Raw genomic sequence first — 17,500 nt, 5'->3', positions numbered from 1 at the left:
TCGTGTTTACTGTATCCTGTTTTGTGTGTGTGTGTGTGTGTGTGTGTGTGTGTGTGTGTGTGTGAGAGAGAGAGAGAGAGAGAGAGAGAGAGAGAGAGAGAGAGAATATATTTGTAGCTCTATTTCTGAGTCAGGTAGACGAAATCAATGGTCATTATTTTTGTACGAAATGTATGTATGTGTGTCTGTGCCAAAAACTCAAATCTCAGAAAGTATTGATTGTAGAAGGAAAAGTTATTAATAGAAGTTGTTTGGGGTCACAACCTGAGTTCACACGTCACTCAACCTGCACTGGGAGTCACCCGGGATGGATGTATAATTGTCAAGTTTTTATCTAGTAGTTTTATTACAGTCTACCTGGCTCACAGATGATGGGTAGTCTTGTCTTTATGTCTATACGATTATGTATTTATGAATGTATGTATGTATGTATGTATTCTTGCCTTTTTATGTCTGTCCACATGTCTGAGTGCATTATTATTATTATTATTATTATTATTATTATTATTATTATTATTATTCTCTTATTGTTGATCAGTTCATCTCTTCGAACTGTGGGCACTCACATACCATACTCTCACAGACGGAAGTACCTTGACTCTCACAATAATTCTCTCCTTCCCACCATCTTCCTTCACATTCTCCATTCTTTCCCTTCCTCATCCATCGCCATTCCCTCTCTCCCTTCCCTCCACCATCACCACCTTCCCTCCTTCTCCATTTCCTATCCCCTCGTCAAACATCCCCTACCCTCCCTTTCGCCTTCCTCCCCCACTTCCCATCACCCCCTCCTCTTCCTTCCCCATTTTATCACCCCTCTCCTCCCCTCACATCCCCAGAGTCCTTCTACTACCCCTATTTCTCACTCCTACATCATCCTTCATGTGTCCTCTCCACTCCCATTCTTCCCTGAACTACCCCCCTCCCCTCCCTCTCCCATCTGCTTCACCCTTCTTCTACCCTATCACCACTATCTCTCCCCTCCCTTCTCCATCTTCTCTCCCCTCCCTACCCCCTCTATCACCCCACCCCTTCACTCCCTCCCCCATCTTCCCAAAACACCTCTGCCCTCCCTCCCCCATCCTTCATCATATTGTCCCTCCCCTCCCTCGTTCCTTCCCTCGTCTTATTCCCCTCCCCTCCCCTCCCCTCCCCAGCACTGCTACAAGGGTGAATAGAATGACTAGTGGTCCTTATGTAATGTACCAAATGTTTCTTCCTGTCACTGTTTTTGTTCAGGGTCGTGTTTTTGTATTATGGTTGTTGTTTTGGTTTTTTTCCACGGAGCTACTGTTGTTTATCTCGTTACTGTGATGTTTTTGTTGTTATTTTAGTTGATCCTTGATGCTGTTTGTTGTTTCTGCTGTATGGATGAGGTTACTTCTTTGCTCTAGTTGTTCGTGTTATTATTTTTCATGTTTTTGATGTGTGGTTGTTGATGTTGTTGTGGTCGGTGCATTGTGTTCATTATTGTTGTATTTCTTGGAGTTGTTGTGATGCTGTTGTATTGTGTTAGCTGCTGTATTTCTAAGATTCTTGTGATGTATTTGTTGTTGTAATTGTTGTTGTTTTTATTGTTTTGTATTTAAATATACCTACTGAACATCCTTATTTGATCTGTGTGTGTGTGTGTGTGTGTGTGTGTGTGTGTGTGTGTGTGTGTGTGAGAGAGAGAGAGAGAGAGAGAGAGAGAGAGAGAGAGGTAGTTTAGTGAGGGCGTGACCGACCTGACCCCAAGATGGTTCCACATACCTGCCTAATCTGCCCACGTTACCTGTACTGTCCCGCCCACACCATCTACACCACGCCCACACCAGCTATACCACGCCCATACCATTCAGCCTACGCCACACCCACACTATCTTCACCACGCCCATACCATCTGCCTTACATCACGCCCAATACACACATGTAAAGCATTTTTCTCTTCTCCACTTAGCACCAGCCATAATACACCCATAGCACAATACCATCACACCACTCATAGTACGGCCACATCATTTAAAATACACCTACACCACTTGCATGACACCCACACTGCCTACTCCATTACACACACACACACACACACACACACACACACACACACACACACACACACACACACACACACTAACCATACCCATCCCACATCACACCCAAACTAATCCAGTGTAGGCCTTTTAACATACCCAATCACGCCCCAAACACGCCCAATCACGCTCACAACACGCCCAAACAAACAGCGGACCACGCCCACCTGATCCCAACTCGCCACAGCACACAGGAAGGTCAATGAGGGAGGTCAGGTGAGGTGTGGGTCAAGCAAGAGAGAGAGAGAGAGAGAGAAGCTACTGGGATGAGACACAGGAAGGGAAACAGGAGAGGAAAGGATAAGACTGGAGAGCAAATGAGAAGACGAGATTAAAGTGTACATGAAAATTAATCGGTAAGGAAAAGGTGTTAGGGAGGTTAATCGACAAGAATACGTGCCAAAAACTTCTCCAGGACCAAGTTAGACAGAGTTAGACAAAGTTAGACGCATACACTCTAGGGGAACTGCTAGGCCTCAGGAAAGGGCTATTAAACTTGTGTCCAGAGTAGTATCGAAGAGGTTTAAAAGGAGAGGATGAGGCGAGGGAACTTACTGTGTGGTCCTGGCTTCGACTTTGGATTAAGGGAGAGAAAAGTCTGAGGATTTTGTTCAGTGTTGCTCCATAAGGCTATTGCAAGGAACATCTTAATGATTTATATTTTGTTTACTGCTCCTGCATTAGGCTCATCAGATAGGCCACACACACACACACACACACACACACACACACACACACACACACACACACACACACACACACACACAATTATCACCATACCGTACCAGTTTTGAAGGCGGTATCTAGCGTATCACCAACAGGGGCTGTGTGTGTGTGTGTGTGTGTGTGTGTGTGTGTGTGTGTGTGTGTGTGTGTGTGTGTGTGTGTGTGTGTGTGTGTGTGTGTGAGAGAGAGAGAGAGAGAGAGAGAGAGAGAGAGAGAGAGAGAGAGAGAGAGAGAGGGCGTGTATGTAATTAGAGTAAGGTCATAAGGTCTCCACCTAGCCATCTCACACTGCTCCTGCCCCTCCCCTCCCCTTCCCCCCCTCCCCCCTCTCTCCCTCACCGGTCTTGCTTCCTACTGCTCCTCCTCCCTTCCTTCTCTCCCTCACCTTCTGCTTTCCACCTCCCTCCTCACCCCTGTTTCTTCCTTATCTCCTGCTCACCCCTGTCTCTTTCTTATTCTCTCCTCCTCCCCTTTCCTTCCTTCCTCTCTCCCTTTCCTACCCATACCTTCTTCTTCCCTCCCCTTCTGCCTTCCCTCCTTCCTCCCTCCTCTGATGCCTTCCTTTTCCACCCTCCCCCTCTCTTCCTGCCTTCTTTCCTCCTTCCTCACTCCCCTACCCTTCCTCTTCTCCCTGTCCCCCTTCACCTTCCCTCCCTCACCGGTCTTGTTTCCTACTGCCCCCGCTCCTTCCCTTCCCCCTCCACTGCTTCTCTCCCCCCCTTTCCCCTGCTTCCTCCCTCCCATGCTGCCTACCCTCCTTCCCCACTCCTACTGCCTGCCTGCCTTCTCCTTCCCTCCTCCCGCACTCCTTCCCCTGCTGCCTTCTCTCCTCCCTCACTCCCTCCCTTGCTGCCTTCTCTCCTCCCTCACTCCCTCCCTTGCTGCCTACTCTCCTCCCTCACTCCTACTGCCCGCTTCCCTCCCTCCTCCCTGTCTCCTACTGCCTACCTTCTCCTTCCCTCCTCCCTCACTCCCTCCTTTTCTGCATCCTCTCCTCCCTCATTCCTACTGTCTGCCTTACATCTCTCTCTCTCTCTCTCTCTCTCTCTCTCTCTCTCCAGGTGTCTTCGCTCCCTATCTCTTTTCTTTCCTTTTCTCACACACCTTGGTCAGATCTTTAGTGTCATTAGTTTTACTCCAACAGATAGCCTCCTTAGGGTCAAATAGGCCTCATGTTATCTATACCGGGCTTCCTATGTGGCTACCCCTCCCTTCGCTACTGCCTTCCTTCTTCACCTACTGCCTTCCTTCTTCACCTACTGCCTTCCTTCTTCACCTACTGCCTTCCTTCTTCACCTACTGCCTTCCTTCTTCACCTACTGCCTTCCTTCTTCACCTACTGCCTTCCTTCTTCACCTACTGCCCTCCTTCTTCACCTACTGCCTTCCTTCTTCACCTACTGCCTTCCTTCTTCACCTACTGCCTTCCTTCTCCTGCTTCACCTACTGCCTTCCTTCTCCTGCTTCACCTACTGCCTTCCTTCTCCTGCTTCACCTACTGCCTTCCTTCTCCTGCTTCACCTACTGCCTTCCTTCTCCTCCTTCACTTACTGCCTTCCTTCTCCTGCTTCACCTACTGCCTTCCTTCTCCTCCTTCACCTACTGCTTTCCTTCTCCTTCCTCCCCTACTGCTTTCCTTCTCCTGCTTCACCTACTGCCTTCCTTCTCCCTTCTCCTTCCCACGGCTTTCCCTTCCTTTTTTTCTCCCTCCTCACTGCTCCTCCCTTTCCCTGTCCTTCCTTCTCCCTACTTTCTGTTCCTAGACCCCCCTCCCCTCTGGTCTTCCTATTGCCCTCCTTTCCACCTCCTCTTCTTGTTGCGTTTCCTCCTTCCTCACTCCAGCTACCCTTTTTCCCTACCTTTTTTCCCTGCCTCCCTCCTCTCTCCTATTCCCTTCCTTCCTTCTTCCTCTCCCTCTTGTTATGTTCCTTCCTAACTCCTACTGCTTTCCCTCCCTCCTACTTCTCCCTCCCTCCTGCTGTCTCTTCTTCCGTCGTTTCCTCACACTCACATTTCATCTTTTCATTTCCTTTTCTTTTGTTTCCTCACATTTTCCCTAACAGCGTTGCAAGAGTACGGCAATGATCACACACACACACACACACACACACACACACACACACACACACACACACACACACACACACACACACACACACACACACACACACACACACACACACACACACACACACACACACACACACACACACACACACACACACACACAGGTTTTTGTTGAACTACTCTTTCCCGGAGATGATGGAAGGTTGAGAAATGTTGTCCTGTAACCGCCCCTTTCACATCTTTAAACACACACCAGTCAGGGTGGAGGGCATATGTGTGTGTGTGTGTGTGTGTGTGTGTGTGTGTAAGATGTGTAGGCTATGTGGAATATTAGATCTTGGGTATCACACGGTTTTTCAGCTTTATATTAGCCTACTTGGTGCATGTGTGTGTGTGTGTGTGTGTGTGTGTGTGTGTGTGTGTGTGTGTGTGATCAAAGGGTTTTCATGATTAAAGAAAAGTGCAGATGAGCGTATGACAAGTCTTTGGCACATTTTTCTTTTCTATTACTTGACAGTCGTTCGATTGACCTTAACTGATACGTATCCCAATATGAAGAGCAAATGTGTGGATGGTTAGGCCTGTGAGGTGGAGACAGGATTCTGGGGGCTGGAATGATGAGTGAATGAGTGTGTGGCCCATTTCATTGCTCGTGCTGTTAATCAAGTCACCCTCAATCATTTGTTTATCTTTTCATACTCTCTGCAACCAACTTCACGCCAGTTTGTGACGGGAAAATGTCAGGATGATGATGATGATAAGAGAGAGAGAGAGAGAGAGAGAGAGAGAGAGAGAGAGAGAGAAATGTACGGTATCAGCCAAACTTACTTTTACCACGGCAACCAATAAACGGCTTAATATCCATATGCTGGAAGGGAGGATGATTGAACTGCTCTTCCCCATTTATTTTTAAACTGTGCCATGTTTTTTTTATCAGCAGCTACAAGGAAAATGTTGGATCCTCCCTTGACCTGACCTAGTACAACGAGTAAAAGACGAAAGGATGATGAAATTATAAAAAAAAATCAACCTAACGAGCAAAACAGAAAGAAAAAACACACACACAAAAATTGGCCTAATATAAAGAGGTGGTAAGACTGAACGGATAATAAAATGGTAAAATGGAAGTGATGTATCAGCCTAATCATCCTTTTTTTCCAAACAATTTTCCCTGTCTTTGGTAGCTACATCTTTGCATAATTTGTTCCGACTGTATTATTTTATTCTTACACTTCTTTTCCTTCCTGAATCGTGTCCACTGGTTGTTATATATTTTTTCGTTTTTAGTGTGTCAATGATTTTCACGTTCTCCCCTACGTTAGAGTGTTAGCTATTCCTAATTTCATCTTAATGTTATGCCACGACAAACTGGATAGAGAAGAGTGTGGTATTTTAAATTTCTTCCTCAACTGTTTCTAGTATTTCCCATTTGTCAGTACAAAAGCTGCTGGAACCCAATAAAAAAAATAAAAGCAATAGACTCAATCCACGAAATTAACGAAATCTAACATTAAAAACAGACAGAACATATATAATGCAAGTTGACCCGAATATTATCCTACTGTTGGATTAGTCTACTGTATATGTTAAGGTACTGGTCATCTTCCATCCACCCTCATATAATGGCAATTTCATTCATTCTGTATATAGCAAGTCGATTTTTATGTAGACGCAAGAGAAACTTGGAAGAGTTTCTATGGCCACATAAGATAATGTGATCTATTTGTTTATCAGTAATTCAGTTAAACTTTCAAATTCTGATGTCTCCAACAACTACTGCACAGATTTGAAACCACAACCTAAACAAAGCTTCCCTATGTACTATATATCCATTGCCACTTTCGCTACATTTACATCTATCCCTCACACTGCATTTATTACCACAAGCTCCGCTACAGCAACAAAAACAACTAAAATTGCTTTATCAAAACAATCCCACTAGAGCAATGTACGGCAAAAAAACGAAGTAATATTCACCTCAGACGATTCCACCAAGCCACGGAAGCAGCCACAAATTTGCCCAATACATCAAGACGCACTCCCACAGTCGCTACCAGAAGATGCAGCGCCTGCATCAACAAACACAGTAATTTAGGAGCGACACAAAGCCACGCCATTGACTCGTCCCTGCCATCCGCCTCCACCCACACGAACGTCAACAACTGATCCGGATGCAAGATGGCGGCGGTGTAGGATGCTCTGCCTACACTCAGGGTGTAAATATTGAGATTTGGGCCGTGTGTATGTATATCAAGGGGTTGATATATATTCTGGGGGTCATTTAGATATTGATGAAGAAGACACTATACTTCGGGGATGTTGGGGAAGAAAATTAGGCAAATTTTGGTGATCACAATTGCAAAAACCAAACTTCACACAAAGTGACAGCAGCCAAATTCAATATAGAGGAAGAAGAGGTAGGATGCTTTACCTTCACTCCTGACATGGCTTTATGTACATTTTTGGAAGTGATAAATGTTTAGAAGTCAATTCAATGTTGATAGGGAAATAATTCTTTTTATGTGCGTGTCAGTTTAGAGAAGTCAATAGGCGATTCAGATGTAGGCAGGTAAAGGTGCTACAAGACATAACAATACTTTCAGTTTAGGAATATACAACTGGGTTATTAATATATGTGGATGTTAATTAAGAAAATTTTTTATTTTAAATGGATTCTTCATTCTAGTAAAGAGGAAACTTTAACATATGAAAGTTATGTGGATGTCCTTGCTTGGTACAGAGGATAGTGCATATTTTATGGGTCACGAACCTCAGCAAGTGATCCGGATGCATATGGTGGGGGTGGAGGATTCCTTAAAAAAAAAAAAAAAAAAAAAAAAGGGACGCAGGACATTCGATACTTCTCTAGAGGCGGATTTGTATTTTGGATGATCGTTTGTGATATTAAAGAGAAAATTCATGGTTGCTTAAAAAAAAAAAAAATCATGATCGTTCTTTAAGAAATTAGTAAACAGGATGATAGGCTGCGTATCGTAGGGTAATTTGGTTATAAATATCAGCACTCAGCAGAATGCGTTGCATAAATATGGAGGTTATGTGAACGTTCATATAGATGTAATGCATATTTTGAGGGTTCACGAACATCAACATAAGATCCGGATTTAACATGGCGTGGTGTAGGACGGAGAGCCTACACGCTGGGGTGTAAACACATTGAGTGGAGTCGTATTTCTTGGTGTCATGTGCTTGTTTATAGACTACTTAGGGTCATATGAAGGTAAGAGTTATACAGGCAAATGTTCGTTGTATTTGTTTCGTCAGGTTTTGTTTGAAACCTTGCGTGGAGAGTAAGGCCGAGTTGAGCAGACAAGTTGATTCCTTTCATTTGCTTCTAGATTGCTTCCAGTATTTTTAATTCATTGTGACTGTTCATATGGCACATTAATAACAAAATAGTACTGGGAATAGTCCAAGGTGAAATGTAAAAACCGAGTAATCTAGGAAGAAATTTAAAACTAAAAACTGGTGAAACAGGAGCAACGTTTGGTAAATGTTTGTTAACTGACTACCAGAAATGTTTTTAGTTTGAAATGACAGTTGTGCTGAGAAATATAATACCAACTCTACCCTGGATAATTATTGCCGTTTACTGTAGAGGGAGATAATGTTAGGTCCTAATATTTCAAAAGACAGCTACACGTAGAACCATGGAGTATTAATTAATGATAAAAAGCATATTAAGAAGATAGCAGGGCAGACAGACTCATCACCCAGGAACAGAAGAAAAAAAATAAGAAGACCAGAGAGCGAAAAACAGTGGGGGAAAATCCATTATGCAAAAGGAGTGGAAATTGTGGGTGTTATCATATTTTTTTATCGACAGTTTTCAAGAATTTTGTGAAGGTCCGCCCAGGGTGTTGTGAATGATGCTGGGTTTATGGTAATGTGGACAGGCAGGGGGAGGCAGGGCAGGCAGGGGAGGGTAAGAAGGAAGGCAGACAAGGGTAGGCAGGGGTAAAGATAAGGCAGGGAGATAGGAAGGCAGGGGAGGGTAGGCAGGGAGATAGGAAGGAAGGCAGGGAAGGTTGGGGAGGAAGATATAGAGGCAGGCTTGGTTCGGTTATATAGCAAGGGGGAAGCAGGAGACTAGGTAGTGGTAGGGGTGAGGCAAGATGGTAGGTTAGGGTAGGGGGAAGGCAAGGAGACAGGCAGGGATGTAGATAGGATGGTAGGCATGGGAAAGGTAGGGAAGGGGCACAGGCTTAAAGAATTAGAAATGAAGGCAGAGGGAGAACGGAGAAGGAAGGTGGTTTTGAGAGGCAGGGATGTAGGCAGGGGGTAGGCAGAAAGACGGGTAGGTAGGCAGGGAGGGAGGCAGGAAATAAGAGCAGGCGTGAGAGTAAGAAATTGAGGAAAAGTATTGAAGAAAAGGAAGAAAAAACAAGTGGGTGAGAGAAAGTGCGGCGCAAGAAAAGAGGGAAGAAAGAAGACCAGACATGAGAATAAGTAGAGGAAAAGAAGTAACGATACAGAAGAAAAATGGAAGGGAGAGCGATGCAGGGAATGAGCAAAGAAACAGGGAGGAGGCTGGAAAAGAGAAAACATATAGAAAATTGAGGCAAGAAGGACGGATGGGTAAAAAATTGGAGAAAGAGGAGACAAAATGGAGGCAGGGGATTGGTAGAGAAGCAGAGGGGTGGGAGGAGGCAAGGAGGTAGGAAGAAGGAACAGTTGTATAAGGAATAGAGGCAAAGAATGAAAGATAGAGAATAATAGTTAGACGATACAGAATGAATGGAGAGGGTAGGTAGGAAGGGAAAGTTGAAGGAGAAAGGAGTGGGAGATAGTAAGGGAGGCAGGAAAGAAGAGGAGACATCGGAGACAAAGAAAGAAGGATGGTGAGACTGTAGGAAGGAAAAGAGACAAGGAAGGAAGTGAGGCAGGGGGAAGACAGGGAAGGAGGATGGATATGGAATGGAGGCAGTGGCAATGAAAGATGTGGGAGAATGAGAATGAGGGGAAGGTGAGAGGAGGAGGAGGATGGGAGCAGTAGGCAGGGAGGTAACGGAATCAGGGAAGCAGAAGAAAAAAAATACAATGGAGACAAGGAAAGAAGTGAGTGTGAAAAGGGGAAGAAGAAGGGTAAGCAGGAGAGAAGGGTAGGGAAAGAGAGAGATGGACAGAAGGAAGGTAGGCAGGTAGAAAGGGAGAGAAGGAAGAAGTAGGAAGGAAAGGAGAGAGAGACGGAGATAGAGGAGAGAGAGGATGGGTAAATAGGTAGGGACGAAGGCAGGAAGAGGAAAGAAGAGAGATTAAGGAAAAAATGGTGGGAGGGAAGGAAATGAAGAAGGGAGGAAGGAAGGAAGGGAGGGAAGTGAAGGAAGGAGGTAGGAGGGAAGGGAAGGAGGCATTAAATTAAGATGAGAGAGCGTGGGAGTGAGAGAAGGACTGAGAGAGGAGAGACAAAATGAGAAAGATAGGATATTCTCTCTCTCTCTCTCTCTCTCTCTCTCTCTGAGCTATATCTATTTGTCTATCTAGCTCTCTCCATTATGTGTCCACTAAGAGATTTACGGCGTAATTAATGAGCAATAAAGAGAGGGGGGGAGGAAATGAGGATGAATGAGATAGAAGGAAGAGAGAGAGGGGGGGAAATGAGGATGAATGAGAGAGAGAGAGAGAGAGAGAGAGAGGATAACTACTGTTGGTTGTGTGATAATGTGACTCTGTGATCATATTGTCCCATCAATATATGAAGAGGGGGGAGGGATGAAGAGGGGAGGAGGAAAAGGGGGGAGAGTGGAAGGAATAGGAGAGAAGAGGGGTGAAGGAAAGGGGAGGAGGAGGAGAAAGAGAGAGGGATGAGGGAGGCAGGATGGTAGAGAGGATGGGGAATGAAGAAGAGAGAAGCTGAAGGAGGAAGAGACGAAGAGGGGGAAGAGGGGAGGGGCGTGTGTGAGTAAGGGATGGTGGTAGGAGGGAGGGGGAGGAGGGGAAGAAAGAAGAGAGATAGGTTGGTGAGTAGATTGGTAGGTAGATAAATAGCTAGGTAGGCAGGTAAGTGGGTACTAAAAAATTAATGAGAGAGAGAGAGGAGATTGATGATTAGGCTAAGCAGGTTTACCTTATCTGTGTTCCTGTGATGTATCAACCTTTCTAAAATGTCTCCCTTCACTCATAAAACAATCTTCAACCTCTTCACTCCCATGACATTTTTATTTACTTCTCACAGCTTTCAAGGAATTTTATTAAGTAGGTGAGACTTGTAACTGGAGGAGGTAGATATAGCCTTAATTACCGGTTATCCTTTATAGGTTTTTGAATAAATGTTTGAATAAATTGTTTACTCTTGATATTCTTTCCGTGTTCCTCTTATTTTGCTTTCGCTTTATTTCTTTACTTTTTCCGTATCCTTATTACCAAGAACTTTGCAAATTTTTTTCTGTTCTTCTCCTTCTTAATTACAGCGTTGGTTTTCTCTACTTTTTCATGTTACTTACAGCGTTACCAATATTTCCCTCCTCTTCTCCTTCTTACTTATAGCGTTCATTGTCTTCCTCAGGTTACAGACCCCCCCTGATGGCCCAAGGGAGGGTGAGGGGGTTCGGCGAGGGTCGAGGGGTGCAGGGCGAGGGGAAGGTGGTGGAGAGGGGGGCGCCGATCCCTCCAACAACACGGAGGAGAAGACTACAAAGGGAAGGGGCAGGTAAGGCGTTATTATTATTATTATTATTATTTATTATTATTATTATTATTATTATTATTATTATTATTATCATCATCATCATCATCATCATCATCATTATCATCATTATCGTATCATCATCATCAGCAGCAGCATCACTGTTTTTGTTACCGAAGATGAGCTAGAGTAAGGAAAGGAAGGAGCTGTGTTTATGAGAGAGAGAGAGAGAGAGAGACTATTTTCACCATGTAACCCTACCCCCGAATGCAGTGGTTCCCGGTGATTTTGGTGACAGTGATGGAAGACGTGGGTGAAGATGTTTGTTGTTCTGGCGTGCAATCTAAGACGCAGTGATAACCTTAAATAATCTTGTAACTCTGTGCCATTCTCGAGACAATTTATTCAGCATTGTCGGACGAACGCTTCACCCCCGACACGAATTTTGAGACGAATCAATATCTGTGGATGTGAACGAATGTGATGGAGGTTACTGATGTAGTAGTAGTAGTAGTAATAGTAATAGTAGTAGCAGTAATGGTATAGTGACTTCAGTTGACTTCTGTGGACCAGACTCTCTGTCTATACAGATTTCCTCCTTCGTTCGTTCGTTCGTTCCTTCCTTCCTTCCTTCCTTCCTTCCTTCCTTCTTTCCTTCCATTCTTCCTTCCTTTTTCCCTCCAGTTTCCCATACACCTTCGGTCCTTCCTCTCTTCCTCCCTCCCCTCTCCTTTTCCTTCCTCTCTCCCTCCTCCAGTTTCCGATACACATCCGTTCCTCCCTCCGTCTTTCCCTCCCTTCCTTTCTCCCTCCCTGCCGCCCCCGCCAGGTATGTGGGACTATAATTAATACCGGGGAAAGGTGGGAGACAAGGAGGAAGGGAGGGAAGGAGGTAGGTAGGTAGGTTTTATCAGGTCACTCCCATCCCTCCAGCTACTGCGGTAAGTAGGTAGGTAGGTAGGTACTAACAGGTGGGTAGGTAGGTAGGTGGGTGGGTAGGTTTGTAGGCAGGTAGGTAGGTAGGAAGGTAAAGTAGGAAGGTAGGTAGATAGGTAGATAGGTAAGTAAGCAGGCAGGTAGGTAGGAAGGTAAGTAGGCAGCCACAGAGAAGTGCAGTGGAAAGGATGTAGAGACGTAGTATTGTCTTATTCCGCCAGTGAGTTATGGGAAACGAATGCAGACTTGTGACAATCTCCAACCTAAAGCGGGCAGATTATAATACCACACACATTCGAGAAGACTATATCAAATATTTACCAGCAGACTCAAAGTAGTATTCTTGTCTTTGTATTTTTTCACCCCTCAACCCTCTTTCCCAGCATTCTAGGTTGAGTGTGTGTGTGTGTGTGTGTGTGTGTGTGTGTGTGTGTGTGTGTGTGTGTTTCAAGATGGCTCCCACAGAATCAAAATACTTCCTACGTTTCTTCCCATCTTCTCTCTCCTTCAACATTCTAGGTCGGATTTTCTTTTTTCACCTGCTGCACCTCGCCCCTCCTCCTTACAATGCTGGATACGCCCTTGGTCTTCCTGAACCCCTCCGAACACCCATCATCGCTGTGGAATGTAAACAGAAAGTGCAGGAACACCGCCAAAACTCTTCCTCATTCACCCCACGTCATCCAAAAATACAGGGCACAAGAAACGTGTCTTCATTTGTCTGCTTCTCTTATCCATGTTTTGGGCATTAATTTTGGCTTCCCTTATTAGGCTAGTGTCTGTGCATGTTTCTCCTGCTCTTATTCGTGTTGTGAGGCATTTTTCTCCTGCTCTTATTCTTGTTGTGAGCATTTTCTCCTCCTCATATTAGTGTTTGTGTATTTTTCTCCTACTCCTATTAATGTTGTGAGCATTTTTCTAACACTTTCATTATTTTGGTGGACATTTTTCTCCTGTTTGTATTAGTATTGTGAGTATTTTTCTCTTATTAGTGTTGTGAGCGTTTGTCTTCGTTTCGTGTTCATATTAGGGTTGTAAGCAGTAATCTCGTGAGCATAATTATGTTTTGTATCGTAAACATTTTTTCGCGACAAATCATGCTCCCTCAAATATTTCTTCTTCCAACCAGCCAACGTTCTGACACATCTGCTAGTCAATCCTTCACTTCATTCGCCCCATCTCATACCCTGTCCACCTTAGAGTTCTTATATCACGTAGCATCACGATATACTATACAGATTTATACGAATATACACTATATTTTTCCACCTCCATTCACCTTTGCCTCTGTCCATCCCACTTTCATTCTCTTTGCCAGTCTGTCACTTTATTTGCCCCTTATGGTCGCTCCACATCGAAGTGTTGATATTTGGTACTTTCCCACGACATATCCTCCTTCATATACACCTTCGTCTTGTACATACCTCTCCTCCAACCTTCACTCTTAAAAACTCTCCTAGTCAGTCTCTCAGTCCCTACAGCCTCCATAGGGCGGTTCCACCTCAGAGTATTATATATTTCCCACGAAGTATCCTCTCTCATATACAGCTCATCTACATACCTCTCTTCCAGCCTTCACTCTCACTCTCCTAGTCAGTCTCTCTGTTCTCTCCATATGTCGGGTCCACCTCAGAGTTTATATATTTCCCGCTACATATCCTCCCTTATATACAGAACTTCTTCCTACTTCTCTCCCAGACTTCATTCTCAGACACTCCTAGTCAGTTTCTCACTCATTATTCACGCCATATGTCGGATCCACCTCAGGGCAGATCTGCATTTGCCCCCTCTTGCACCACGCATGCCTCTCTCTTAGCAGTTACACGCAAGAATTTAAGAAGTTGGAAGCAAGCAACACGTTCCACTGACACGCTTTCCTTATTAGAGGTCTCGTGCCGTCACTGCTCCCCCTCCCACCCCGTCTCTCTCTCTCTCTCTCTCTCTCTCTCTCTCTCTCTCTCTCTCTCTCAAAACACCGCCGTTTCAGTCTACGCCCTCTCCACCACTGTGCGCTGTTATTTCATTGTACTTACACTAAGCACTATATCTCTTACTTTCCTCATTATACGCACGTACACTATACACAATACACCGTCCACCATATCATCACCTACCTGTACGATGCAATATACACAAACCATGGAGTAATTTCAATACCCCAGCCTCTAGACGGTAAACACACACCAGCCCGACACTTCTCAGCAAAACGCTATTTCCAGACTGGATGCTAAACCCTTATACGTGACATTTCTTTACATGAATTTTACCAGATGAATGTGGTAGGCGTAGTATTAAGAGAACAGTCATATCTAAAAACACTAATGTACTGTATATAAGCTGAATGATTATGCGATACATTAAGCTTAAATAATAGATATAAGCTGAATGATTACGCGATATATTAAATGTAAATAAGATATATCACGTATTTCACAACACATTAACACAATTCTAAAATAAAAATCATCAGAGCTAGTTCTCTCATAGCTTTAATAGATTCGTCTAATTTGTCAAAAAATGTTTGCGCAACAGATAATTTACTACAAGCATAATGTTACTGCTGTTGATATATTTTTCGAAGACTTCTGATTACCCATTGATATTTGAGGGTCAAGCTGCCTGAGCCATATGTTGCAGGTGTGAGAATCCCACATGTCAGTGTCTATCATTTCACCTCAAAAGCCTTCAGCAGAGGGGAAAGCGACTGTGGAAAGTAGAATAGTGCTGGAACAAACGAGTGACTCGTGATGTGTGTGCGTGGAAGACAAGCTAATATTTTGCCTCTATAAACGTTTCTGAAGACAAGCTAATATTTTGCCTTTATAAACGTTTTTGAAGACAAGCTAATATTTTGCCCTTATAAATGTTTCTGAAGACAAGCTAATATTTTGCCTTTATAAACGTTTCTGAAGACAAGCTAATATTTTGCCTTAGGGAGTGTGCTGGGCTGGTGTATTGTTTGCATAAAATAAGTGAGGGTGTTTTGGTGCCTATGAATGTGCTTATTTTATTAGTATTCAGTTTAATAGGACTCAACGAGGATGCTGTAGCCTTCCTCTCGACATCTTCAGTTTAGAGATGATGCATTGTATTGGTGTATTATTAGTAATATTAATAATAATATTAGTAGTAATAGTAGTAGTAGTACTTTTATTTTATTATTATTATTATTATTATTATTATTATTATTATTATTATTATTATCATTATTATTATTATTATTATTATTATTATTATTATTATTATTATTCAGGATGGAGTATATATTGCTTTCTAACATTTTTCTGATAGATTTTTGGTTCTTGGTCATCACGGAAGTATGCCCACAGTACCTGTATATGGGAAGGTGGGAGTGTCTTTGGTCTGGCTGTACTGAGAGAGAGAGAGAGAGAGTTGGGATCTGAATGAATCTCTATACAATATTTGGTCATGGAATGGAGTGTGAGATTGACTAGAAGAGTGTGTGTGAGTGCAGTGGAAGGAGAGAAACACACACACACACACACACACACACACACACACACACACACACACAGTGAAGGCTGTATCTGACCTTCCAGTTCGAAAATTGGTCACACACACACACACACACACACACACACACACACACACACACACACACACACACACACACACACACACACACACACACACACACACACACACACACATTTGAATGATAAATCTAACCCAACCATCCACTCACTTGACGTAATGCTATCTTCTGGTGACTCCGCATTGAGTGACAAGCCAAATGGTTTCCTGCAGCTTAGGAAACCATTTACTACGTTGGCTGATAAAAGTTAAACCCAAATGTATACCCGATGATGTAGTGAGTTAAGGTATACCAACCGAATAATGACCTTTTCCTTTGACCTTGACCTTTGACCTCTTGTTCTAAGTAAGGTGGTTTATTTATTGACTGACCTTCAAACCGTCCGCCAAGTTTGGTTAAAATCGGATCAAAATACTGAGTTGTTTTGTTACACACACACACACACACACACACACACACACACACACACACACACACACACACACACACACACCGCTCAAAACATAACACCTTTTCTAGCATCTGGGGCGCAGGTGTAATCTTAGAGAGAATAAAAGAAAATTAGCAGAGATGATAAGCAAATAAAATATAAACAAAGTAGAATATGAACGAGAACAAAAAAAAAAAGGTAAAAGACAGCTAAAAATAAAATAATAAAAACGAAAAATAAACCAGAGTAAAAAGAAAATGGGTGTGTGAAGGCATAGCAAGAGGGACTAACATAGAATAACAAAAATAAAATGAGAGAGAAGAGGCTAAATGACTTCCAGAGCATAAAAGTAAGGAGAGTGAAAGATAAAACGCGTAGTAAAAAGAGATTGGGTGTGAGAAGAGAGTGGTTGGGGAGACTAATAAAGTGAGGTGATAAAATGTTAAAGATAAAATGAGAGGAGAGAGTAAAACAAATAAATCCAGTAGAGAAGGAAAGATAGTGTGATTGTAAAAGAATTATGGAGAGATGTGAGGGTTGGAAAAGGGGGATTATTAGGGTTAGAAAAAAATTGATAATTGAAATGAGAGAGAGAGAGAGAGAGAGAGAGAGAGAGAGAGAGAGAGAGAGAGAGACGTAAACTCAAAATAAATAATGTAGAAAATGAAAGATGAATCGTGAGTATAAAAGCAATAGGTGTGTGTGTGTGTGTGTGTGTGTGTGTGTGTAGTAGAGTTAGGGAATAAAGGACATTTAAATAAGGTTGAAAGTGAGAGAAGAGAGATAAAACAAGTAAAGCAAAATAAGGTATAAGATGAGAATGAAACTTAAGAAGAAGGATGGGGAGGGGGGCTAGTAAACTTAGGAAATAAATGAGAGTTAATGGACAAGAGCAGAGACAGCTAAAAATAAGTTTAAAAAGATGGAAGACAAGAGAAAACAGATGAAAGACAGCTAAAATAGAAGGAACTAAAGAGGAAACAGATGAAAGACAGCTAAATAAAGGGAATGAAAGACAGCTAAATAAATGGAATGAAAGAAAACAGATAAGAGACAGTTAAAATAAAAGGA

The 17,500-nt window shown here is 43.1% G+C and overlaps 1 protein-coding gene across 1 annotated transcript in view; it reads left to right on the top strand.

Annotated features, from left to right (window-relative positions):
- The window catches only part of LOC145403393 (uncharacterized), an 85,702-nt gene that overhangs the window by 25,331 nt on the left and 42,871 nt on the right, over positions 1-17,500 (top strand). Inside the window, exon 2 of the mRNA XM_080275175.1 lies at positions 11,388-11,531. Coding sequence (XP_080131301.1) covers positions 11,388-11,531 — 144 coding nt within the window. The remainder of the gene's footprint in view (positions 1-11,387; positions 11,532-17,500) is intronic.

This window comes from Coenobita brevimanus, chromosome 60 (assembly GCF_032717465.1).
Source record: "Coenobita brevimanus isolate Jiangsu-jjx chromosome 60, ASM3271746v2, whole genome shotgun sequence".
NCBI lineage: Eukaryota > Metazoa > Arthropoda > Malacostraca > Decapoda > Coenobitidae > Coenobita > Coenobita brevimanus.
The sequence above is the reverse complement of the archived record's forward strand: the minus strand, read 5'-3'. Positions and strand labels throughout refer to the sequence as shown.